Here is a 27,745-nt window from a genome sequence, read left to right on the forward strand (position 1 = left end):
GGCACCTTGCTTCAGCACCCAGCCTACCGATCCAACGACTAGGGCAACCTCCTCCTCTAGGACACGTGGCAAGCCCACAATCAATGTCTACAGTCCCACATCAAAATTCTACACAACTTGCACACCTCCCAAGGTCTATAAAAGAAGCACAATTCCCCAAAATGGAGGTAATCAAAACTTACGCATACAGCCTATTGATCTATAGTTCAACTTTACTAAATTCGTACTTACTTAACCATCGGAGAGCCTTGGGTCGGTACCACACCGGTGCCCTAGGTCTTACTGAGCGTTTGTTACCTTGCAGATCACGTGCTCTACCGAGGCCCAGAGCATATCGAAGGCCCAACATCGGAAAAGTGTCAAACCATTTTTCTGTGTCAACAAATAGATCTTAGTTTCTTTGTCGAATGTGTTATGGTCTAATGGGTACTTTGGATATTGCAGGTGGTCAGTGATTGGGAAGGGAGATACCCTCACCAGATGGAAAGGCCAATAGAGGTGCAGGTGCTATTCAAACATACACTGCCATTAACGCTGGTAACATTTTCAATTTGCATAATCTTCTAGCCCTTGCATAAACTTTCACTCATTTTCTTGTAATATCAAAGTTTTCAGCCTTATGTATGTTAGAATTTCTGCAAGGAACTAAGGTGGGCCGTTGATTGATTCATGGTCATATTATTGGAGATAACACAGCAACTTTCACTCGCAAAGGTAAAGCATGCTCTTTCATTTGTATTATCAAGTGTTCCTCGAATGAGCTCTAAACTAGTTGGCAGCACCACACTAGGAAGAGATTTTGAATCCCAAGTTCTATTACCCTATTCAGAAGGTTGGAACTTGGAACCTAACAAAATATTTAACCAGCAAAACATCTCCGAACTATAAAACGTAGTCAAAGCTTCAAACCTTTTCATGAAGCTAACTTAGTTAAGGCTTTTAAATGCTTATATTCTCTCTCTATATTTTGCACGGACAGGAGTATCGTCTGGTGTTAACTTTGCAATACCAATCGACACTATTGTGCGAACTGTACCATACCTTATTGTATATGGAACACCGTACTGAGACAGGTTTTGATCTATTTACCATTGTACATAAAACATATTCCTCATATCCAATGTCTCTTGGAAAAACAAGTTGTCTAAGTTTCATAGAATCCGATCCCATTACTAAATGAATATTGATTTTGATGGATTCTGAAGAAACATATTTTGATTGATTTGTATTTGTTGAACTATAGTTTATATTTTGATTGATTTTGATGGCTGTTGATTGTGAAGAAACATATTTTGATTGATTTGCAATGCAGAAAATAGACACTGCAATGCAGAAAAACAGAGCATGCGATAAATTGCATACCTCTAGCTGATTTAAGTGTATATTGTATATTGATTTGTTTAGGTTGTTTGTTCATAGGTTTTGTCATGTAGTTTTTGGTCTTCCTTCCTGCATGAAAAGCGTAACACCATGGGAGGTATGAAATTTCTACTTCATGTGTTTCTTGTAGTTCGATTAATGTCTATAAGTTTTGCATACTTTAGTTCAATATAATGCTTTAATTACCTGCATTATGAAAAAGAAACTGTAATGGATGAAACAAAAACTGCAAGGGGAGGTAAGGGTTGTTACTATTTACGTGAATAGTGTCAGTCTTTGCAGAAGGCTTGTTGTGTTTCAACCCATTGTCATTGCAAAGGACAAATACTATTTACTTTTTTTTTATTTTATTTTTTTACTTTAAATGATTAATTTGGATAAGATTTTCGGTTGCCACGTATCAATATTTATTATAAAATTCACATCTCATATTTCAGATAAAATTTTCGGATAAGATTTTCGGTTGTCATGTGTCCATCTTTGTTATAAAATTCTCATCTCAAATTTCATCATTTAACCAATTAAATAAAAGACAAACAACTAATTAAATAAAATACAAGCAATACAACTAATTAAATAATAGACAAGCAATACAACCTAATGGTTTTCATCATTTAACCAATCGTGTTGCTTGGTCCATCATCACGGAAAAGCCTTCTTCTTATAACATCCCTTCGTTCTAGCTTCCAAAATGACTTTGTTTCAGGGGACATATGGCTTGTATCCATGGCCATGGTTTCCCAATCCTTCTTGTCCTGTCTTGTTTTTGTGCATACTCCCTTTCTCTTGCAAATGTTTCATCTCTTGCCTTCTCATACGCATATCTTTTTATGTCTTTCTCAATTCTTATTGTGCCGTTCAGAGCAATTTGCTCCAAAAATTTTGACAATCATTGGTGGAATTACTCCCTCTCTCGGCCTTTATCACCTTTCTCCCAATAGGCCTTGGTTCCCTTTGGATTAGTGAGTCTTGATTCATCGGGGACTCCAACGGCGAATCTGATGTCGTTGAATCGTGGAACGGACTCTCATTCAACACAACAGTCGGACACATGGGAATAATTTTAAATCTCGAAAAAAAAATTCACAACCTCCCAACATTTGTGATTGTTGAAAGATTTTTTGTCTTGACCAATGGCATCGAACCACATTGTGCTTGCATAATCTATAATTTTAAATAAATAAAAATTGGAAAGGCCATAAAATTTCAAAAAAATAGGACATTAAATTTAATAAAACGGCAATTACAAATAATTTACCTCGTTGCCAAGATTTTCGCTGCTTCAAACATTATCCCTTGCTTTTGCTCTCTCCATTTCCCCAACTCTTTATTCAAAAATTTCACCTACTAGCCAAGGCCATTTCCGTACGAGCAAAACCCGACATTTTTCTCCACATATGAGAAAACTTCATCTCACATTAGCCATGATCGTGACCAACTTGGACCCAACACTCACACAATAAAACATCTTCCATTGTTATCCACGACCCTCCAGCTTTCATTGAAAGTGAATAAAATTTGGTGTGGAAAGTGAATAATATTGGAAGGAGAAGAAAATGTTTGAAGATTTGGTGTGAAAAGTGAAGAATATTGATAGGTATTTATAGAAGAAAAAAAAATTAATATTTTCCTTCTTATTTTTCAATTTTTTTTTACACGAAAATTGGCATCATGAAAAATTATGATTGGAGACACCAGGACGCGACATCATCAGCTCCCAGGTACTAGCTCGGGCTTGATTTGCCTTTGGGCTTGCCAGGTTTGGTGGGTCCAAGCCCGCTGGAACTGCGCGAAGGGCCTTGGGCTCCCTCCTGCCCGGGCCAGCCTCCTGCACTGGAAGTTCTCCTAGGCTGCGACAAAATCGGCACCAAATTAGAAACAACCCAAAAACGGCCCTTGTGGAGCGAGAAGTGGGCCTATTTAATATCTTTTTAGCAAAACTGGAACTGGCATACATTTCGGGGAAATTTGTAAACTTACAGCCGAGAGAGAGTGAGACCATGAACTTTCGATTATTAATTGAATATTCTGTACACATTACACTAAGCAAAGCTATAACCCAGCATCCTTTCCATCTACAGAAATTTAATTTACTTTGAACACATTTATCACCCTAAATTTTGACATTCAAAATGGCAATGACTTATCACCCAGCATCTGCCTGCTAACATAAACATCACCCTCGCCACAAACCAAGAGCACCCAACAAGGAAAATTGACGCAGATGGACCTATTAGGCATATACCAAAAGACCCCTTCGCTTGTGTATCTTTATCTGCCATACATTCAAATACTTCGAATCGTGTCCACTCGATCAATGACATCTAAAGCTTTGATCCGGTCGATATCAAAGTCAATGACCGGAACGGACGATGGCCTCCTTATGGGAAATGGATCCTTCCTACGTTCACTTGTTGGGGAGTGATTACTACTCTTACTCAGCCTATTATACTTGCTGAATCTGTTCTTTGCAGTGTCAAATTCCTGACTCTTACTAATGCCAGGCGTGAGTTTTCTCTTACTTACATATCGAAGCATTTCTTGGTCCTCAACTGTTAATATGGGGGATGGACAGTTGGGTTTGTTCGTCGATAACTGAATTGCCTTCTGGTTTGGGGAGCAAAGAGGGGATTTAACAGGAGATCTAATTCCACCGTTTCCAACCCTCACTTGGCTGACCAGATGATGAAGCCACACCACCAGTTCGAGAATGTAAAACTCAGTTTTACTTTTATCAGCATGGTGTAGTGTCTCAATCCTCAGCAAGTCGGTCTGACCAGCAGGTTTTCGGTTCATCTCAGACCTAAAGAATTACAACAACAAATAAAATTAGGAAAATATTCAGGAGCAATACGCAAATGAAACGGCACCTGCGGTTCAGAACTCACCCAGTGTTTGCCCATTCTCCAACCCAACCAAAGCCATGATGAGCTCTAAATAAATCACAATGCCAAAAGAAGCAATCAGTAAATACGATTGTAGGAAAATCAACAGGGTTACAAAAAGCTATGTTAGTATATTTGAAGAACAGGGGACAATAAAAAAATTTGAATACTATGTCAATCACTCCACTTGGAGGGACAAAAGAAAAACTAGTAGTATTCTTCCTCTTCATTAATTCAACCAGAGATTCGCAAAACTATAAAAAGAACCAGAAAAATAAAAAAGCTTTATCTAAAGGCTTGATGCTTTACTTGGTTGTGTTAGTGGCAATGGGAACTAGCCACTGCAATGTTTTCTCCATTTCAGCTTTGATTTCAGGGACAGTATGCTGCGAGAACAGTTATGAATCAGTACAAAGATGGGCAAACAAATAATAACTTAGTGTCAAGTGGAAAAATAAAAGTTTTGGGAAGTTGTTAATAATCCATGGAGTAAATAAACTATAGATACCTCTTCCTTAACCTGAAATGACTGTAGCTTTGAGCGCAAAGCTGACTTTACACCAGGTGGCAGCCCCTGATATAAATTATCCCGTGTGTTCGGAGGCACAGAACTTGATCGAGACACCTGGATTCAGATGTTAACCCAGAAGCCATGACCCACATGAGATGATATAAAGCACAAAATTCCCATTTCTCAAACAACAGAACCATAAAATTCGAATTGAAGAGAAGAATGATCATTGTGCTTTAACAAAAAGAGGAAACTCCCAGTTATTTCCAGATAACTACTATAACCAGCTATTTGCATGTTTATACAGACAATAAAAGAAAAACCCAAATGGAAGAAAGAAAAACTAGTATAAAGATCCCGAATGCCTGTCATAACTGCTCCTCACACCCAGTAGATGCTATTTTCTATCCAGATATTCATATTTGGCCTGTTAGTTTTATCTTGCATACTACTTTTCACGAGTTACAATTCCTAAGCATCAAGTTTTTCTTATTGGGTAATATTAGTTTTATCTTGCATTCTATTATTGCCCAAAAGACAAGCAAGCCCAAATTAAGTAAATTGTGAGCAGGACATAAGTCAAATTCAGGCAAGCCACAATAAGCTAAGCTATGTATAGTTGAAGGATGCCCTATTATTACTAAACAACAAGCAATGCCCAAATTATGTAAATTGTGAGCAGGACATAAGTCAAACTCAGGCAGGCCACAACAGGCTAAGATATGTTAGTTGGGCTTACCAATTGACAATATCTAACTTCATGAATTTTAATATACTCATGCGCATTGTCAGATGATCCTATCTTCCATGGAATCCAACAGACAAAATCCAATATCTTTTACCACCACTCTTGAATAACATGAACCCTCCCCATCATAGACACAGCTCACATTTATTACCCCACACAGGCAGTAATGAAGCCAAAGTACAGGAGGGTAATACTTTCATGCTTTACTTAATCAAGAAAAGGCTATGATTTGTGGACAATGACACAATTATCGTATCAGACACATCAACTTACAATAATATAGACACAACACTATACAGTGATCTCATTTTTTATAGGAAATTTTGATAGAACAGTATATTTTAAAAGAATGAGAAAAATTACAAGCATTCATATTCTTCTTGACAAAAGATGCAGAATCCCATAATTCTATGTTTTTTGTCTACGTAAATAAAGGTTTCTCTTTCAAACATCTTTCCATTCATGCAGGCGTAAGATGGCATCTTTCCATCCATGCAAAGGTGTGTCCAACAAGAGTAGATACAAAGCATCTTTTCAAGCGTCCCATGTTAGAAAAATAGAATCACAGATTCACAGTGCCACTATTTCATTACCCTATAACAAAGTGAGCTGTTAATAACTTATAACTACAAGAGGATCTAAAGTTTTTTTTTTACCTTTTCTTTTTTTATAAGAAAAAGGATCTTGAGATTTGATGGGCAGATTACTTGCTGGGTCAACGTAGCAGTGACTTCCCAGCACCAACTTGTTCAAGTTTGAAATAGATTCTTCTTCGGATTTTAACAATTAACTGAGGACTCTGAATAGGTTCACAAATGACATTGCTCAAAGTATATAGGTCGTTTATTAGGAAGGAAACTGAACTTATGCACACATTCGATGGTTATTAGGAGGGGAAGCAACTGCCTAAAGCAAACAATCCCACAAGGCATAGCACTACTCATTAAAAACTTTAAAGGAAAAGCAGGAACGGAGGCACAGACAGATCTTCAGACTTAAAGAATAAGAGGTTGCTTAGTCCCACAAGAACATGTTCTCGAAAATTGGACTTGGATACAACCCATTCTCACGCTCAAAGTTGGTTGCTCCACTCAAAGCAGACTCGTGAAACATAAAAAAATATATATATATATATATTCAATTCAAGTCTAAAAAGGTATTGAAACAGAACCCTAGTGGAAAGTTGTATTTGCACCTTTTTCCACAATAGTAGCAGAGTATAACCAGAATAAGTTGTAAAGTCATGATATCACATACTAATGCATTTACAGCAAATGATAAGGAAACGAAAAAATATTTTCACAAAGGTGAAATGCATTTAAGCAATGAAATAACATAAACTCACAAGAGTATCGATTTGAGAGATAATATTTGCATAATGCAATGCAAGACCAGCAGACCCCAACTTTTTGTGATTGTTCTGAACACCTTTCACAGGTTTATCAGTATCTGTGAGACCAGACAAAGAAAAATCCCATAAAATTCAGTAAATAATTAAACATGATGAATAGCTTCGACATAATTGTTAAGCAAAATTAATATTACAAGAGAGGCATGATATTATATGCGGCAGCTTAACCAATATAGGCAATAGATATTAGCATTTCTTTTATATGGAGAATCTCAACAAGTTAACAGCACCAGAGAATAAATCTGTTTCCCGCGTCTATGTACCGTCTAAACATTATTATTATTTTTTATTTACTTAACAAGGTCAACTTTCTACCACAGTTATATGTAATTTGGTGTTAACTTTAATTAAGGACAAGAAGTGCCCATAACATCTTTCTCAGCTTCCTGCCCTACCCAAGGAGGACTAGAAGGCCTCTCTTAGAAGACCATTATCAGAAATTTCATCCTATATTTTCAGCATACCTGCATTACCAAATGCTTCATGAATTTCCAAATGTAAGAAATGCACAACGTCGACAAGTTTCTCCATGACCTGCAAATATGAGATATTAGGTTGGTTGTAGAACAACTTAAAGCGGAATTCTATATGCATAGGAGCTGTTTTGTAATCTGCTGGCTTCTCTATGATTTTGTTGTATCCGTTTTTCTAGGATGGCATTGGGGGTTGCAGTTTTTGTGTTTTTCGATGTGGACTCCGTGTTCACTATTCTTGTACTTATGTTTTTGTTTCTTAAAAACAGAAGTTCTTGTTTCCTATAAAAATAAATAAATAAAAATAAAAAAGTATTATTTGCACACTGCACCCAGATTATTTGTTCAAAAACCCATACCCTAATATAAAAAACATAAGACTTTAACTTAAGACACCTTAGAATATTCCCAAAAAAACCCTACAATAATTCTTTGAAACAAAAAAAAAAAAAAAGTTCAAAAACATGAAGAATCCCATCACTGGCCTTGTTTTCTAATTTTTACATAATAAATAAACTTTTTCTAAGTGGTTTATTAGGGTTAAGTGTGTATAACAATCCATCTTAGTAACTTTAAAGAGGAGTATTTTTGCTATCTAAGTTTTCATTGAAAGGTGGGTGTATTGAGAAGTTTCTAGCTGCAAATGGAAGCTATTATTTTTATTACGTGACTCATAAAATATATTGCATCCAGTTTTTAAGTGCTATATTCGATTCAATTAAGAAGAAAACTTAATTTGTTCTGCACCTAGATGAGATACAACAAGTAGAAATACTGACTTGCTACCTCTTCCAAAATCTTGGACCAGAGTGATTTTTTCTTCAAACTTCTCACATGCTTCTTTTGACTCTTCAACTCTGCTCTTAAGATTGCAAGGCTGTCTCCTATGTGTGAAATTGGCACAATAAACCAAGTTATAATTGTAACCATTTCGATGGGAAACAAAAAATAGAAGTGAAAGAAATCAAAATTTGCAAACTATGCAAGGATTTGTGGAAAACACTGTTACATGAGGCTAACCACTGGAATTAAGGAGGAAATAGTAATAATTAATTAATTAATTACATACTGAACAAATTTCAGAACTAGTATTAATGTTGCATCATTATTCAACATGGCCACAGCCAAAACTGACCATGGAAAAGTCTACAGTCCTACAAACATACACATTCAAACATATGCAAAGTAAAAACTCAGCACCGTGACCTCATACATTATGGGTGGAATTTAATCTTTAATAAACCCAGTCGTCATCAGAAAAAACAATGGATATATCCAACATTGAATAACTCTCTTAACCTACCAGACCAAAATATGCAGATAAAAGTTTCGTATGACATTGTAAAGGAAATACAACATGCAAGCTACCTCTTTGAGTGGTATTTGAGTTGTCTTCCTCTTGAAGCTTACGCCGATAATCTTGTTCAAATCTGTCCAAGGCATGTAACTCATGATATAATTCCTGTAACCATGAAAAAGGTTTGTCTTTCCTTCAGTAAAGTTCCAAGGAATAGCATCTATCCACCAGTAATTGGCAGTAAGAACATGTTTTGGCACCACCTAGGCTTGTCTAACTATTAATCAAAAAATAAGCAACAAACACACATACAGCAGTCAAAATCATCTACTGCTACACTCAAAACTAGAGTACCCTCCAAAGAGTAATATGCAATAAGCGGGGTGCTCCTCTCCACCATATCCAGCACCCCCTCCCCCTCGATGGAATTAGACACCTAAGAACTCCAATGGTGGGTAAGTAAAGTTAACAGAATTTATGCAACATGCGACCCTTCAGCTGATAGGATGCAGTTAGTGAATGCAGAATGTCTACTAAAAGGTCACATAATGCTTCTGCGACACTCAATAGAGCTAATCCTCTGCATGGAGAAGAACTAAATTTAATCATGTAGCTTGAAAGCCTCCAACTGAATGAGGACTATGATGAGGCTCAACAACGTTTTGAGTTCGAGTCATTAATTGTAATAGAAAGTTTCATACCAATACTTCAGGCAGATTTACCAAATCTTTTTTATTTAACATGCCAGCAACCAAAATCAATTTGACTCAGATTAGCAATTGACAAATACAAAAGGAAATTTTTCAATTTTTATTATCAGATTCATCAAACATGCACTACAGAAATTTCACATAAACAAATAAACAAAGAGAAACAGCCTCTGCATCTACGAATTACCATAAAGCATTTGATTCAGCTTCATCCCCTCATCATTGTATTCAAGAAATCAGATTTGGCAAGAAATAGCATAACATGAGTTATATCGGAACCTCATGAAAAACAAATTAAATAAAGTAAATTGATCTAATGACATTGTTATTCAATCAATGCTTCCCCAGCGGAAAGGAGAGACAACAAAGAGCATATACTTATATTCTCTTTAACGTGGTGCATGCTATTACATGAACTGCTAAGGTAAGTCAGGAATGCACACAACTCCAACTGAGAGGCTGCAATCTCTTTACGTGTATTAACTTACAGCTGTATTTTGAACTAAGGTCATCAATTGCTGCATCACTGTCTCTGCATCATCCTTCAATTGCCTCTGGGGTGTAATTTCTGAACCCAACCTAAAGTTCGGGAAAAGATAGCATGGCTGGCAGTATGAGAACCTTATCTATGGAGTTAAACAGAACGCACATGAGGAAAATAAACAAGATTTGGTTAAGGTACTTCTCAAAATAGCGATCCAAATTGTGCCATTGAGGATCTTTACAACGATTTCCAAAACGCACTACTTCTCCTGAGAAAACTTTCAGTTCTTCTCTGCAAGAATCGTACCACAAAATTATTAATTCTTCAATGTTCACATATAATTATTCAAGAAATGACATCACATCAAAATTAATAACAACAATATTTACAGCTCATTCTGATTATCCAGAAAATTATAGATGGTAATATTCAATTACCAACCTCTTGTCTGCTGCAGCAATTCTCAGGAGTTCATCCATATCTCTCGATACTAAATTTTGTACCCCTTCTGATGGAAGCACAACCTCTTTCAAATGTTTGATATTATCCTTTGAAAGGGATTGCATTAAATTTGAACCCTTGACAACTGTGTTCGCAACTTCAAAAGCCAAAATCGAAATTTTATTTCCTTTTGTTGTCACCCCTGAGGTAAAACCACTGCTTGGGTTCAAATTTGTCATACTACTACCAAGGGTGTCCAATACTTCCACTGCTTTCCCAATGCCAGCAGTACCAGCCCTACCCAAAAGCGAGCTCACTTCTGATACCTATAAACCAAAAGGAAAAAAAAAAACAGTTAACAATATTTAACTACAAAGGAATATTATTTACTTCAGTATTGCTTCAATATCTATTTTAAAAACCAACTATCATGTCCTACTGAAATAAAAGACAAAGTACAAGATAAACAGTAAAATTACCATTAGAATATAAGCAATCATGATAAAATGGTAAGTTTTGTCCAATTACATGCACAATGTAAAATCACCAGTGTGTTTTAAAACTCTCATATGCATTGATATAAAACATATGGCTGAAATCAAAGCAAAATTGGGTCATGTTTTTTGTATATGGGCTGGATTCATAGGAGAACTTGTGAAATTACCAGCCCATAAGTGAAACAGTGTTTCACTAACCCTCTTCTTCTCTATTCTTCCTCTCATCTCTCTCTGCCTCCATCATCACTCATTCTCTCTCTTGACAACGTCATCGCACTCGATCTTGTGGGTGTCGTCGCACCCTCATCAATCTCATCGACGTTGTCTGGTCGCTCTTTCATCCCTCTTATCAGATATGGTTCTGCCTAAGATCTCACAGGTGTTGCTTCGTTGTTGCCTCACCATTGGGGGAGAAAGGTGCGGATTGGATTTGGAGAATAGGGTTTTGTTCTGTCACGAGCACCTAGGCTGCGCCTTGCTACTCCTTTTGGGTGAAATGCTCTGCGTTTAAAGCCTGAAGGCATGTGGAAGCTGCCTGACAGAAAGGTGTGCCTCAAGGCTTGCCTCATCCGCGCCTTCTAAAACACTGAATTTTTGTAATTTTCAACTAATACTTTGATGAGTTGATCCAGACACTATAGTTCTTTATCACTTCCATGGTTTTCCTCATTACTTTCTTTCTTTTTTTCCCAGTAGAAACTAGATTTTAATAAAATTGATAAATCATCCAAGCAGACAAATAACATATCCCTTCCCTTACAGTCCAACAGCTCTCCAATCACAAAAAACTAAAAACTAATACAAGCAAACAAAAAATAAAATTGGGATTTCCTTAGATTATGAAGAGACAAAAACCCACAAGGATGATCAAACTCCATCCTTTCCCTATAACTGACAAAAATCCTTCTACTTCTCTCCATTCACACTACCCAAAAAGGCATCCTTCACTCAACACCTCCATAAAACTTCAGGCTTTAACCCTTTCCCAAAAGCCTATATGCTTCTTTAATCATGCAGTACAAGATGCTAGAATAACCCTGCTCAAATCAGCTTCCTTAAATAACCTCCTTTCCCTACTATCTAATAACATGTTCGACCTATTTATTCAACAAAAGGCAACACTCTGGAATAAGCCCAGATAAGGCCTGATTTTGAATGGGATTTTTACTTTATGAATCAACTTCTAGAAAATTGTGTTCAAGGGGATGTTATTAAGCACACAAATCTCTACTCTCCATGGAAAAGTATCTAGAGCAACCACCAAGTATAGGATCTTCAATTGGAATGACACTTTATAACTGGAAAGCAAGCCCAAAAATAGGGCCTTCAATTGAAACAACATTTTCATCTTTTATGTTACATGGGAATGATGGGAAGAGCAAGATGGAAACAAGTCATGAAAAAGCAAATTCAGATTAAATGGAAGTTTAATGCATTGTTCTTTTGGATCCTTATAGACGAGGCCGAATGACTTCCTATATTCTTTTGGTAAGAATTTCTTTCTAAATGAACTTGAGGAAAATACAAACCATCTTTTTGGTGTCTTTAGTATGAGATTCATCATGCTCTTGTCTTAAAAATGAAACAGGAAAAGGCTAAACTCATTTCCCACTGTTTCTCACCTCTATGGTAAGAAGAATGTTGGAAGGTTTTCCCTCCTGCTTAACACCACTTCACTAAGTATCCAAATACAGAAAGAATTTTCATGTTGAAAGTATTTCACTTCCATTATCTCCATGTCTACTGAACTACCTCAATCCAAAAGAACAAGGGGCAATAGATGGGCAAACTTTTATCTGTATATCCCAAGTCAAAGGGTCCCAACGATATAAGCCACAACCAACATGAGACCTTCTAGTCCGTGTTTCAAAATAGTACATTCTAAGTAAGGCCTATTAAAAGTCAACACAAAATGTAAGGACTCATCAACTGGCATCCTTGCAACACCTTACCATCCTCACTCTGATTATTACACTCTTTAGAGTAGAAGCTCCATAACAACTCAATATGGAAGGGTTTGTGATTCCGTGCTAAAGAAAACAAAATGTGCATCCAATAACCATTCATACCACACAATTTCAAATTATTCATTCGACCACAACAGAGGCAAGAAAAAAAAAACTAGCATATCAAAGTCAGGATTACCTTTGCAACAGCCTGCTTAGATTTGGTAGATCTATTTTTCTGCGATAAGGCCCTCGACAAGTGAGGAATCCCATCATTGACATCATCTGTAATCAGCCCATAAGGAACCATACTATTTGTCTCTGGCAACATAAACGGGTCTCGCAATTTCTTATCCATGCCATCACTAACCGGAGACGGTGTTGAATTCGTATTCGTTTTTGGAGGCAGACCACGAGACCCATTACTTGAATGGCCATTAGCAGGAGGAATGCTTCCACTGGGAGCATTATTTACAGTGACATCGTCTACAGTGGATCTCCTCGACTTGGAGCACATCCCACCCATTGTGTTGATAAGCCACAAAGTATATTTCATACAAAATCCAGGACAAGAACTTCAAGCCTTTTCAAGAGTAAGAACCAAAACAACTCCGACTATTGCTATCTATAAGAAGCTCAAGATTGTAGTAACTAGTGACCAAATCGGAAGCATACTTAACGAGTTCTGAAATCAGAATGATCTAATCCAAAGCTGTGGAATCAGTATTATGGACATTCATGTTTAACATAGACTACCATAGACCCAATTCCGATCACTGTTGGAGTTCCAGTCCAGCAACCATGGGTGACGAAGCTGCCAATCAAGAAAAAAGCCGAAACCCATTAATCAAAAATATTCATAAACATCATAAAACAACAATGAGAGGGAAATCTGCAAACAAAAAACAAACCAACATCCAAAAATTAGATAAAATGCATAATTTGAGATTTTACAAATAGTTTCAAAGCAAACCCAGCAAGAGTAGTTAGAAATTTTACCAGTTAGGGACAGAGATTCTGGGCTTACAGCTGGATCTATGAGAAGATGGAAGAGATTCTGGATTGCACTACTTTCCAATAGGTTCAGGAAAACCAGATGATTATGACAGTGATGGTGATAGGAAAGGAGAGATGAGTTTTCTTTTGTTTTTTTTTTTTTAGTATAAGAGTTGCAAGAGAGCTACAGTAGAAAAGAGGCTGGGCAGAGCAGAAGAAGAAGAATTGCAAACAGGAAAAAAAAAAAATACCCAGCAAAGAGCAACAGTGAGTGAGTGTAGGTTTTTCACTCTCAGTTTCAACCTCTCAGCTTCAGTCTCTCTCTCTCGCTTTCTCTCTCTAGGTCTGGTAAGTGGTGGCTCTGGCACAAAACAGTCTCTTTATCTGTGTGAGAGAATAGAAAGGGGAGGTGGTCAAAACCCAAAGTCACCAACCGGCCACTGCTAATTAAACATTACACCAGTTTATAAGCAAAACCTATGTCTTTCTATTACACTGTTGGTGTTGGATGATGAAAAGATGTTTTTGATAAAATCATGAAAATTTTGCACCCAAAACAAATGAAAATTTTTCCATTAATATTTCACCCCAAGATATGTAACCATTAGTAAAAAGGAAAAAAATTCAACTTGTTTTTCTACTTGACTTTTTTTTAATATAAGTTTATCTCCTGGACTTTAACAATGATTTTAAATACCCAAAAACAATTCACTTATAGTTTATCACTATGCACTTGGAGACGACTTTGAGTACCACACCTTCTTTCCAATCAGATTCTCACGCTCGACTCGACCGTAGTTATATTCGAAGTCTAAAATACAGAGAGTTTTGGAAATATTAGTAATTCAAAAATACGGATATATCAATAGAAATATCGATGCAATATCGATATTGATATAAATTTAATAAAAATTACAGAAATTATTAGAAAAATTTGGAAATTTTTATTGAAACTTTAAATGATCTTTACTTAGTCCATTGTCTATTATTTTATCACAAAAAATTAGAAGAAAATGTATGACATGGTGGGTTTGAGTTATTTAAGTTGATTATGTAGCGACTTGATAAACACTATGACTTTAGAAAATCTATAGTAATTAGCGAAAGAAAATTAAACACCATAATTTTTTAGTTATAATAATTTACTACAACATATTACACTTGATACATATGATAAAATATATGAGCTTGACCAAAAAAACAAAGATAAAATATATGAGTAACTTAGTAACTTAGTACCACATAGTATCACATATAATGAACAATATTAAAACTCAATAGTGAATAATAATACACCTCCATAATATATAACCAATAATAATAATAATAATACAACTCCATAATAAAACAATAAATAACATTAAACATATGCCTAATTTTATCCTTATTTTTTATATGGAAATTTATCCTAGATAATATTAGCTTGCAGAACTTTTTAAGACCTTATAAATATTACATGTCATAGCTATATTCACAAACTCATCCGCAGTGAGTTGGATAAGGCACAGTAGGTGGTTGGGAAAGGAAGGGGTTCGAACCCCCCTGCGTGCAAGTAGGGGTGGGCATGGTCCAGTTCGATCCGATTCTCACCTCAAATCTAATCGGTTCGGTCCAATTTGGTCTGATTCTCACCTCAAGTAGGGGTGGTCTGGTTTTAGTGAATTTTTTTTTGGAACTAGTCAATCCAGTTCTCATCGATTTTGGTATGGTTTCCCCTTTTTCCAGTTTTGAACCATATTATTATTATTATTTTTTAATACAAATTTTAACTAAAATTTTATTTTTTGGGCTTGGAAATTAACAAATGATTCAATTTCATACAAAATGAGATGTTTTGAAGTTGGAGTTGGAAAAATATTAGTTATAAGATTAAAAATGTACAATTAGATTTAAATAATTTTGTTATTAAAAAAATATACACAATAGGTCCGGTTTGGTGCGGTGTGAAATCGGAATCGGAATCAGTCAGTCCGGTTTGGTACAAGTTTGTTGACTTTTTAGTCAACGAGTTTTTTTCCCCTTCTTTCATCTAGTTCGATTCGGTATTCCGGTTTTTCAGTCCCAATGCCCACCCCTATTTGCAAGCGCAAGAGCAAATTTCGCAACATTTTTCATTTATTTTTCAATTTCATTTCGATAATATCACAATATTTGCCCAAATAATGCATGAGCGTGTAGGAAATTATCACCTCCGACATTATCGCAATAATATCGACAAAAACGTTGATATATTGATGATAATTAAGTGGATATATGCTAAAATATCTCCCGTTAAAAAAAACGACATATTTTAGACTCTGGTTATATCTACTCAATTGGTTTTCTAAAATTTCTTTTGTTTTTTTTAAATTAATTTTTTACTACAACTTTATGTTTTGTTTCAAATTTTAAAAATGAATTTTAATTTAATTATGAGTGGCCAATAAACTTTTCAAAAGTCCTTGTTTCAACTTTCAAATTAATCAATCTAATCCTTAATCTTTTAGTCCGCACATCAATTTGGTCTCTCGCATAGACATGTTTGATTGTATCACTACTTCATCTCCTTTATTGGCTTGTTTTTTTAATTCTATGTCTATGTTTGCTCGGAGTTACTTCACTCAAGTCTATTCTTTTGGGTTGTCCATTTTGGCTAAGTAAATAGACACTTTATGTGTTTTAATAAAAATATCTTGAAGAACCTTACTCAAACCAACACTGATAATTAAAGATAGTTGTTAATGAAGATCTTTTGTTGGAACTATGGGGAAAGTTTTGTTAGGCCTCCTCGTGTGAAAGAATTTTTTCTTTAGATGTTTTGTGTATGCCATATTTTTCTAGGCTCAAGCTAATCACAAAAAGAAAAGGAACCACACTCGTTAGGTATATAGCAGATATTAAAGACTGGTTTAGACTCTAAATTGAGTATGCTATTAGAAGTATTGGTGCTATGAAAGCTCCTGGTCCAATCCAAACCAATTTATATCATAATTTTTGGTCTAATGTTAGGGAGCATGTTGTAGAAGAAGAATACTATTTGGTTTAATGACATAGCAAGATATAAGGGAATAGAGAGATCAAATGATAACCCTAAAGTAACAATGTATGAATCCACCAATAAACTGGAATCTACTAGAAAATTGAGTAAAACTCAAAGGTATTTGATTGATAATAAGATAGATAAACTGACAAATACAACGCCATGAGTTGACTTAAAGAGAAAACAAAGAAAACAAGGACTTAAAGAAAAATTAATTTAATGTAGGTTCTAGAATAATTCTAAATTCAGCTAACAAGAAAATAATAAAAATCCTTGCTAAAATCATATTAGGAAAATAATATCCTAATAGATAATTTATTCTTAAAAATATTAAATTAAATACAAATCTTGACAAAATTATAATTACTTCAAACTTCCTCAATCAATATGAAAATCCCAATTATACGCCTTCCTTTTTTTCCCAGCGCCACAATTGACATTTAATTGGAGTTTTCCTCTCTTGCACGATTTCCTTCCAACTTTGAAAACTTTATTTTAATTAATTTTTCCCACTATAATTGACACATTTTTCATCCTACATTAAATATTGTTGTGCATTATTCATTTCACAAAGAAGAATATATATACACGTAGGATTACAATCCTAATCACATTATCGATGAAGTAATTACATGACTATATTATGAAACCCAATATTATAAGGAATTACATAAAATATAATATAAAAGTCAATAACCCCCCTCAAGTTGGTGCATAGATATCACTTATGCCCAAGTTTTCTAAGAACTTCGAAAAACATGACTCGATACAGCCCTTATAAGTATATCAACCAATTGGTCTTATATCCTGATTACAAGCACTTCAACAATTTTATCATCCAACTTCTCCTTAATAAAGAACCTGTCAGTCTCAACGTATTTCGTCCTATCATGTTGCATAGGATTATGAGCAATATCATGAGCATCTTAATTACCACCAAATAACTTCATCGGATTGATGAGGTGTAAAACCCAAATAATATAACAACAGTTTAAGCCATAAAATCGCACAAATTCCAATTGCCATACCTCTATCGAAAGAGAGAGTTGGAGAGATAAAAAATAATAATCTAAGAGGGACAGAAACTATATAGGTGCTAGAAAATTAAACAACTTGTTGGTACCTATGGATATAAAATAAGTAAGGGTAACAAAATGCTTAAAAGGAAACCTTAAATGTCCTTAGTCCAATCAAACTACAAGTACTCAATCATGTAGGTCAGTACATTAACAAATGACCCAATACCATAGTCAAATTACCTCATACTCAACAAGTGACACGTAAATTACATGCAACTATGCCCATCCTGCCTATTCCACATTTGTCCAACCGTAAGGTCTTCCATCAAAGACTATCACGCTTAAGATAAATGTTATATATTCCTAATCAATTAGAAATTAATCAAACCAAGCTAGAATGAATTCTGCAGGACGTGTGATTGGCACCAAAGAAATTCTAAATCATTTTCATACAGCCTACGCGGCCAAAACACACAAATAATGTATTTATTAATTTTTATTTATTCAACAACAGTCATCCATAAGATGTCAATGACTATTTTGGTCCCCCTTTAAGAGTTGTTCATTTCTATCGTAACTATGATTGTAAAGTACTCCTATAATTATAATTTTTTCGATTGGAGTAGATTGTCAAAATTTGAAGATAATTTTTCGATTCGGAACATTAGCCTAAAAGTCAGCCCACCTCGTTTTCTAATCCTCGGTTTGTGCCTTCAACCAATACTATACATCATTACTATTCTTGTCCAATCAACATATTTATCTTGACATTCACATACATTGACAATTGCCAAACTTCATTATAGACTCTAACATTCTTGGTCTTGGTAGCCATATGAACACCAGAAATTTATTGCAAATAAGGTCAAGGACAAGGACATATATGTCAAGGTAAAGAAAGGACTATTTTTTTTTTGGGTTTACACAAATGCGACCAAAGAAGATGTAGTTTTCAGCGTTTAATAATGAGACCCATGCTTTCTTGTAAGCAATGCTATGCTATGCTTTGTCTTTGCTTAAATCCAAAATCAGTTGCAGGACTTCCTTGTAGCTTTATGATTAGCTCTTGTCGGGTCAACTGAGGAGTCATGAGATGTAGGGTTCTTTGAAAATGATGGACGTGAAGTTTAACATTTGGATTCTTCTTATCTGAGCACATAATGTGTGTACCCTTATGTGTATCACTTTCATCAAATAAATCTTGACCGTCCATCTTTTCAATGTTTTTATGATGCCATTTTCAGATCATGGCCCACATGCATTGTAATGGTATTGTATAGTGCCTGTCTCGATTTGTAAATTAGAAATGATGTCTTGCCATTGTTTTCAGTAAGACCAAGTCAAGTGCGTACCTTTGAAGATCAAACGACTTTAGGAAAAATTCTTTGGGCCTTTTTTATTTTCATCTCAGGAAAGGAGTCAAACTTAGCCACACAAGAAAAATGTTGCTTTATCCTCTTAAAAGCACATAGAACATCACTACGAATAAAACTTGCATATCACGGGTATAAATGCTCTTTTTTCATCTTTCTCCTCACATAATGAGTTATATGTGCAGTCAAATTTTTTCCGACATTGAGAGACATGTAAAGAGAAAAGGAGAGAAAAATAACTGTTTCGAAGTAGAATCACCAAAAACACAGAAACATAGATAGGATGGTGGCGCTTGGTCAAATTGCTTACAAACAATAATAAAATGATTTCTATACTGCTATATAATATTGGTATATGCATATTTTGTGTGTGATTAAAATGTCACTTTCTGTGCAATTTTTATCAGGAATTAAGGCTAGACATGATGTTGAAACTTTGGTCATATTGTAATAATTATGAATGGTATTCTTCCTATAATTCCATCCGTTGTCACTTGTGAATATAGATATGGATAAAGCATATAATATTTTATATGGAAACGTGTAAATAGATGCAAGGTCTTAAAGATTGTGCAAGACTCAGACAATTTCTCGTCCGAAAATGGTGCCACTCTTTGACTTCTATCAAAACAAAAAGCTTACCACAGCCAACAAGTTAAGCAAGTTTTACGGACAATATCAGGTGGGATCCTGCTAGAGTCTAAAGTGTGGTCAAGATCTGCTTAAGCATCAGCAACTAAATGAAAAGTACTTTGGGTCTTACACTAGCAGAAAAATTTGTGTGAAACGGGAATATTATTGGTCAATCATAAACTATCACGTGTGGTATATCATGATCGACCGAAAATAGTAAAAGAGTGTTATTCTCATTTTACATAAATGTTTCTCTTTATACTAGACATACTTCATGTGTGAAAATCGAGAGTCTCTGTTTGATGATCTTGTGCATTCTCCAAGACCAAGACATTCAGACTCGCATAACAATTTTTTTTTTTCTTACAATCTATAACAATTTATAGTCTCTCAAAAGTTTTATACTTGCGAATAACACAGACTATTAAAAGTTATCATAATTTCAAATTTCATGTATTGAATTCTATTTGAGTTATCTCTCTCATGTTCAATTTGACTTATAAGTTTATATTTTTATAAAATGACAAGTACTGGTGAGGGATGATTCAAATTTTGAGTTTCGGTGCAGAAGTAAATGCATCGCTAAACTTACACATGCCCACATGATCTTGATGTTTTCGGACGTCTGAAAATCGAGTTTGATGAATTATAAGCCCTTGCTAGAACTCTGGGTTTAGTTTCTGATGCTCAAGTATAACCGCGTTTAGATGTTCCAAAAACTTGTTAACAAAACGTGTACGCAATTTCTGAAGGTGAAGTTAATCTAAGCAAGTCCCCTTTATTTAGCCAGGAGTGAGTCAACTGTTATGAGTCTCTCAACCGAATGGATTTAGATGGTCAAAATATTGGGAGCCTAAAGCAAAACGAGGACAAGTTATATCAAATCCCTAATTACACTCCACCTCTATTTATATCTTCTTCATGGTTATGCAATTATCTGTCTACAAGTCTAAAACACTATTACAACGAAAGGGAGAGAGTATGAATTAGAAAATTTTCCAATCAATATTTTCAACCGAATTCAATTCACATGCTAAAAGTCCAATTCTCTTAAAACTAATCTCATAATAATGATAAAAAAAAAAATTCTAAAATACTCTTAATATAGGAAGCCCTAATAATTAGACCCTAATTTTTTTTTTTAATAATGCCAAATGAGGAGTAAAGAGGGATAGGCAAAAAGACAAATAAAAACAAAATAAAAAAACCGAATTTTCAACTCCTTCCATGCTTAAGAAGATAGATACAAATCTTCTTACATTCATCATCCAAATTAGGAATCCACATTCACAAAACCTATTCTGCCATCACACAAAATCTCCCCCCATGATATGAAATCATAAAGTCTTAAAATCAAATTAGATGTCTAGATAGAAAAGTGAAAGTAATTAGCTCGTGTTATGGCCGGACCCTCTTAACGGCCTTTGCACTAACAAAAACAAACAAAAAGGAAAAGAAAAAAAAATGTTAACCAGGAATAACAATTAGCAATGCATAGAAACTCATGAGTATCAGCGTTATATGATTTAGACATACAGGATTGACTTGTTGGAAAGGCCTAACTATTGAGATCCCTAGTGCCTTCGTGTTAAAAAAAATCATGGAACAGATGATTCGGGGAGACTTAATTAGCTGTTAGCAGCACTATTGGTTCCACCAGAATAATGATGCATCACACAGTTCTTCAATAAGCAAGTAGGTGGACCACTTCCAGCATTATGGAGCATTTCTGCTATTGATCAAGCTGCCACAAAAATACCAGAAAGCAGCATATTTATTCATGATTAACACTAGAGCTACATGTCAAAATGTTCTACAAACGTGCTGACCAAAAAAGCTATTACGCCATTCTAACCATGCTGTGGACACTCTTCTTTTAAAACACAAGAATTTAACAGTAATAATGGGAATACCTCTTTTGAGCTCATCTGAGACAAGGTCTTCCAATTCATCAACGATGGCAGAATAACAGAAAAAATATTGCTCCTAATGAACCACAAATTGGAGAGAGTTGGAACAATTCTTGTAAGAAAATGTTGGCACAAAATGAGACAGACAACAGTATTCTGAAATATTTACAACAAAACAAACCAGTACTCTGAAATATTTGTGACATTTTCTATCAAAATATTAGGATTAAGCAGTTTAGATAAGATTCAAAATCCAACCAAAACCTCCAAAATTCAGCAGAATTGAAGTGCCATTCTCTAACACTCTGATTCTTTTTTTCCTAGATTGACTTCTACGAAACTCTTGTTAAATTCTGGTTTGTCTTAATCATTTATAGATTTTAACCAACAGAGTTTTTAAGCACAATGATACCCTCAAAAAATTTGGGTCAGTAACTTCAGCTCAGGTACTAACCCTCATAAGTAATCACAGAACAAACTCACTAACAGCAAAGCTTATGGCATCAACAAGAAAATGCCCTAAAGTAATGAGATGTATTCAAAAGCACCAAGGAGGCACAACATGTACACAAAAAGCGTGGGGAAAAATTAGTGTAAGGAAACTAAATTGTCTACAAGAGAAATAAAAAACGTTGAAGAATTTCTGAGTAACTGGTAGATTTATCATTTGCCAATGAATTGGCCCAGATTCGACCAATAATGGGATTCTTGAAATAAAAAATGATGAAGAATTCAGTGAAGTCCATCTATAAAGGGGTAAAATGCGCTTTAGGTCACTGTGTTTTGCCCCGAATTCAATTTTGGTTCACCGTGTTTCTATTTCTCCCCATTTCGTCACTGTGTTTCATTCCGTCCACAAATCCAGTCCAATTGCGAACATCCCTCCATTTATGCGCACATGCGTGGCTATTTTAGTATTTCGCCACACTCGTTCCCAATTCCTCCCATCATTCTGGATGCAGGTGCACTTCCAAGTGTCAGATTCATCAATTTTCTAATAATTTTCCACATAGTATCAGTATCTAGTAGCCATACTCTCAGGGGCGGAGACAAGGTCCTCTTTAAGGGTGCATCAATATATTATTTTAACACACTAAAATTTTGACAAAGCCCAAAATTTCTAACAATAAATTTCAAGAAATACAAATATTAAAGAAACAAACAAAAATTGTAATTACAGTTAGAAAATTATGAAACAAACATTGTGGTTTAATTCATGACACTTACAAGTTACACCTCATGCGGTTTGCTGAGGGACGTCACATTTTATTTATTTATTTATTTTTAATTTTAATTAAAAATAGAGAAAGGGAGATTGAGAGGATAGTGAGATGTGAGATGAGAGATGATAAAACTAAGGGGCCATTTGGTAACAATTTAGTTTTTAGTTTTTATTTATTTATTTATATTTTATTTTTGGTGAAAAAAAATTTATGGGGAGAGGAGACTACTCCATCCCAGGGTTAGGGCATACCAAGACCTCTTTGAGGATTTGTAGCTTAGCCCATTTTTTGGTTTTTACAGATCACCCACCAAGGGGGATTGTCGGCAGCGGGACTCGAACCTAGGCCTTGATAGCAAAGAGAACGATCCTTACCAACTCAACCCTTGCTGGCAAGTTTTTATTCTTCAGTTTAAGATAGGGAGGAAATGAATGGAATAAAAGAGGGAGGAAAAGGAGGGAAGGGATGGAATGGAATGGTACCTAAAATAAAAACCAAAAACTAAAAACAATTTCAACTAGTTATTTCTTTCAAGGTTTTACTTCATTTCTCCCTTATTCCTCCCTCTTCCTCCCAAACATTGCTTCTCTGTCTTTAACTAAAAAGCATAAACAAAGGCGTTACCGAACAGGGCCTAGAAAGTAATTTTAAATAGTTTTTCATTTACTCTTTTCTGCTTTACGCAATCTATCTTTTGGGAGTGAAAGATACCACCATGGTGTTGCCATGCAATATATTTATAGGCCAATGGGAATTTCCATTTTGTACAGAAAATTACTGTGAGATAGGAATCAGATAATTCATATAATTTCCATTTTGTTTAGCATTTACTGATGTTTTTGACATGTCGTGTATTCTACTATGAAAGCTGAAAGAATTTGCACATAGCGAATAACTCAACCAAATAAAGTTGGTATTAATTATAAAATAAGAGAGTAATTAAACCAGACAAACAAGGAAGAAGATACCAGTGTTTGGACCATTCCAATTCGCTGAGACCTAAATGTGGTTACTGTATCAACGACATCTAACGCAGACATGTCCCCAGCTAGAATTCTTTGGACTGTATTATGAATTGTGCAGTATGTTCCAGTTCTCCCAATACCTGCACTGAGCAAGAGAACAAGCGTGTCAGGCAAACATTTATATATAATTTACCAAACATCATCGAGACATGTATGAAAGTCATAAAAAAGAGTTTTAACCTGCAGTGCACCACAATGGGGCCAAGATTTGGTGGTACTTGATATAGTCTTTTCAAGATTTCACGGACAGCAATACTGTCCTCGGGAACTCCATGGTCAGGCCATTCAGGATACTGAATATGCAATACAGACATGGGTGGTTCCTCTGACTGCAACAATGACAAGTAATAATGAACATCTGAGTCTACAGGTCAACAGGACTGCATCAAAGCATATGTGTTTGTATATATATATATTATACTAATTAAAAGAGATGAAGGCTCCCAATGCCTTCTTATATTAAAACTGCCCAACATAAGGAACATGATAAGAACCAAAAAGTGAAGTCTTATTTTCTTTTCACATGAATGTAAAAGTGAATCGGAAGACAAAAGGTCAGGCATCTTAAATCAATTTCTAAATGGGAAAAAAAGAGAAAGGAGAATCTCCAAAACCAAACTTTAGACAACTAAAGGTCATACATAAATACCAAACAACATAACAAGGCCCAAAATAAGTGCCATATACTGCTACCACATTCAGATCCTTCAAAACGACTCATGCATGCACTCCAAACTCAAATTCAGTCAACTAAAGATGAAAGGCCTTAAACTAGCGCATCTAGTAATCATTGTTCTCAGACACTACGGAAAAGGAGAACATGTCATAATTCAAAAGTTGTTATTAAGCAGAAATGTGCATCGAACAGTCAAACAGAGTCCAGGCAGAAATAATATAAAAAAATCTGTTTGGAAACCGGGAGATCAGATCTCTTGTTCTTTATTCTTCTTCTCTTTTCTTTTTGGTTATTAACCTTCAGAATGCGATGTAGTAAAGATAAAATTTGACGCAACAACTCATGAATGACTAAGAATTAATATCAAATAAAAAGAAAGATCTTACTCTGCTTCTAACCCATCACACACTATTACATCATTCTGACATTAATTGCAAGAAATTCTTAAGGCTAATGCCTGAATGAAGTCATAAGCATGCACACAGTATTACAAAATTTTGACATCAATTTCATAACATTCTTAAGCTAATGCCTCACTAAAGTTATAAGCAAGCCTAAAGTGGAAAGAATTTGCTCTGTTTCTTCTAACCAATCAAGCACTATTACATCAATCTGACATTAATTGCACAACATTCTTAAGCCTAAAGGAAATAAGACAACTGATATCGCTTAAGTTCTAGTTACTTTCCTATTCATCTAACGGACATTTATATCCTGGACAAGAATGCAAATTATGCAATGCCTTACCTCTTTATAGTTCGCCTCTAGAAGGCGCAATTCTAACGAAGTTTCAGTAGTTCTTAGCCACTTAGTGGCTAGACATATATTACCGAATTCTCTAGGGCCATCTTCAGCCTGAAAATAATCTCCACACTTAACCATCTGCAAATGCATGGGAAAAGATTAAGAAATTAGGATAAAATAATAATGGTAAAGTTTTGTACAATTATTGATCCACCTAATCTGAAAATGAAATTGTTGTTTTACAATCAAAAGCATAAAACAACAAACTGACACTTGTATGAATGTTTTGCTATGAAGAAAATATGTCACATAAATTCAAGAATCAGTAGGTAGGATCTTTCAGAAAGGGTTGTAAAACCTAGAATACAGCTGCTTATTCCAGTTTTGCAGGTACGAATGTTTTGCTATGAAGAAAATATGTCACATAAATTCAAGAATCAGTAGGTAGGATCTTTCAGAAAAGGGTTGTAAAACCTAGAATACAGCTGCTTATTCCAGTTTCGCGTGATAATCGAAGTCTCTGTAACTGTATATTTTCCAATGAGAAGATGCCCAAGAACAATTATCTGCAACTCAACAAAGGAAAGTACCCTGTAATTGTCGACCAGGCGAGTAAGCATGATGACCACAGGGCAACGCTGCTCAAGTACCATCTCCCAGAAGTCCTCATAGGTGTGCGGAAGTGGACCTTGTGTTGCTACAAACCGGGAAATGCTTTCGGAGGAACTAGTCTACAGTTAAGAACCATTACTGAACAGTCATTAATGTGTTGCTAAGCTGCCTACTATATCATTTCTAATTCCAAACACAAATACAATTATTTATCTAGAGAACATAATTTTTATACCGAGATAAAGCTGGCATTGATGTAGCCCCTTGCTGAAGGTCTGTAATCCTTACAGGAGTTGAGAACAACCCTATTTGTGTCAACTGAATTTTCAACAACAAAAAACCAAACCCAACTACGAAATCAAATTTTTGAGCATGTAAACTGTGAAATGTTAAAAATAAAATAAAAACCCAGATTGAAACATACATGGTAAGACATCGGTGTATCGGTTTTTGCTCAAATTGACACTATCAAGAGCCACAGTGCAACTTCTCTTCATATCAGATGATGTTATCCTCTTCGCCTAGCATTGATGAGAAATTTTAATAAATTTATTTTGTGAAAAATTAAAAACACAAAGAGCAAAAAAGACCTGTAGCTGATCGAACTCCTGGTGGATATGGTCAGAAGTCTGGAGCTTGTCTTTGAAGAACTTGAGAGCCTGAGAGCAGTACTTGTACTGATCGGGAGTGAGGACCAGTCTGAGTGGCGGAGAATCGGCCGAGAAGTCCAAGGAAGGGAGGGGTTTGGCTGCGGCTGAAGACGCGGTGGCCGCCATTGCCGTCGGTCTCCGGTGGCTGCGGGAGCGCCTGGAAATGACGTTCCCCAGTTTTTGGGGTTTTTGGTTTTCGGTGGTCAGAATTTGATATGATTATTTACTTGTTGCTATATTGTAAAATTATTATCTTCAGAGTTGCGATTTGTATTGAATTGAGGGGATTGGTTATGATCTGGTTTAGTTTGGTTTCGTCTCCCAAAATAGCAGCCAAATCAATCCATTGGGTTTAGTTCGGTTTGAGGTAAAGTCATTGGACAAGCCAAGCCAAGCCAAACCAAATCATTACCGGTTGGGTGGTTCGATTTGGAAATTTTTTTTTTTTTTTCCCTTCTTTTTATTTATTATTTTATTATTGAGACAGGGTGTTAGGATCTTAGGCCATCTCCAACCATTTATATAAAATATACTAAAATAATCTGAAAACTCATATCTAGTCATGAATTAAACAAAATTTTGGTAATTTGGAGGCCACATTTTTAGCTCTCTAATCAGGTCACATTTAGCGATTTTGGCCTAATCACAGTAAATTTTTTGTAGTAATATGCTTTTCATTGATGATGTTAATTTGGATATATATATATATATATATATATTTAAAAGCCTTTTTAAATGTTTTCAATTTGTAAAAAAATTATAAAAAATTATTGGTCATGACCATTGGATGTCAAACCATTGAAACCCATTCTTTTTAATATATATAAAAAAGTTTCAAATGTTTTAAGTGTTGTTTAAAAAAATTATAAAAAATTATTGGTCATGGAATATTTTCTCTAAATAGTAGTTTAATTAAATTAAATAATAGATAGTTGTGGAATGTATGTGTTGTACCGTAGTTTTTCTCAAAATAATAAAATATGAATGACCCTAAAATATAGTCCTGCATGACTACAGATAGAAAAATTTAGTCATACACTATTCTTTAAACAATAAATATTTTGGAGGGCTAAATTTTTAAC

General features: G+C 35.1%; 2 protein-coding genes across 11 annotated transcripts; both read right to left on the bottom strand.

Annotated features, from left to right (window-relative positions):
• Nucleotides 1–3,373: 3,373 nt before the first annotated feature.
• Nucleotides 3,374–14,224, bottom strand: LOC103336068 (Ikzf5 (DUF668)). 3 transcript variants are annotated; one of them, XM_089054220.1, is made up of 13 exons: nt 13,783–14,224; nt 12,983–13,597; nt 10,341–10,666; nt 10,098–10,190; nt 9,904–9,994; nt 8,777–8,870; nt 8,195–8,292; nt 7,400–7,469; nt 6,870–6,973; nt 4,786–4,890; nt 4,575–4,651; nt 4,269–4,313; nt 3,374–4,183 (listed from the first exon to the last, which is right to left on the bottom strand). In XM_089054220.1, the coding sequence occupies exons 2-13, from the start codon at nt 13,337–13,339 to the stop codon at nt 3,667–3,669; spliced, it is 1,977 nt and encodes a 658-aa protein (XP_088910346.1). In that variant the 5' UTR covers nt 13,340–13,597; nt 13,783–14,224; the 3' UTR covers nt 3,374–3,666. The 3 variants fall into 3 exon arrangements, with proteins under 3 accessions (XP_088910346.1, XP_008237324.1, XP_088910345.1); XM_008239102.2 differs by having other exon boundaries at nt 4,774–4,890; XM_089054219.1 differs by having other exon boundaries at nt 4,774–4,890; nt 12,983–13,675; nt 13,783–14,129.
• A 6,946-nt stretch (nt 14,225–21,170) lies between these two features.
• Nucleotides 21,171–27,089, bottom strand: PTP1 (protein tyrosine phosphatase 1). Of its 8 annotated transcripts, XM_089054457.1 has the most exons (10): nt 26,604–27,069; nt 26,438–26,534; nt 26,249–26,331; nt 25,992–26,132; nt 25,405–25,539; nt 24,162–24,310; nt 23,925–24,066; nt 21,737–21,809; nt 21,360–21,567; nt 21,171–21,252 (listed from the first exon to the last, which is right to left on the bottom strand). In XM_089054457.1, exons 1-9 carry the CDS (start codon nt 26,787–26,789, stop codon nt 21,563–21,565), a joined length of 1,011 nt encoding a protein of 336 aa, XP_088910583.1. In that variant the 5' UTR covers nt 26,790–27,069; the 3' UTR covers nt 21,171–21,252; nt 21,360–21,562. The 8 variants fall into 8 exon arrangements, with proteins under 8 accessions (XP_088910583.1, XP_008237328.1, XP_088910585.1 ...); XM_008239106.2 differs by having other exon boundaries at nt 21,171–21,567; nt 26,604–27,089; XM_089054459.1 differs by having other exon boundaries at nt 21,171–21,567; nt 23,925–24,061; nt 26,604–27,028.
• Nucleotides 27,090–27,745: the final 656 nt, after the last annotated feature.

This window comes from Prunus mume, linkage group LG6, assembly GCF_029339155.1.
Source record: "Prunus mume cultivar Tortuosa linkage group LG6, ASM2933915v1, whole genome shotgun sequence".
Classification (NCBI taxonomy): Eukaryota; Viridiplantae; Streptophyta; class Magnoliopsida; order Rosales; family Rosaceae; genus Prunus; species Prunus mume.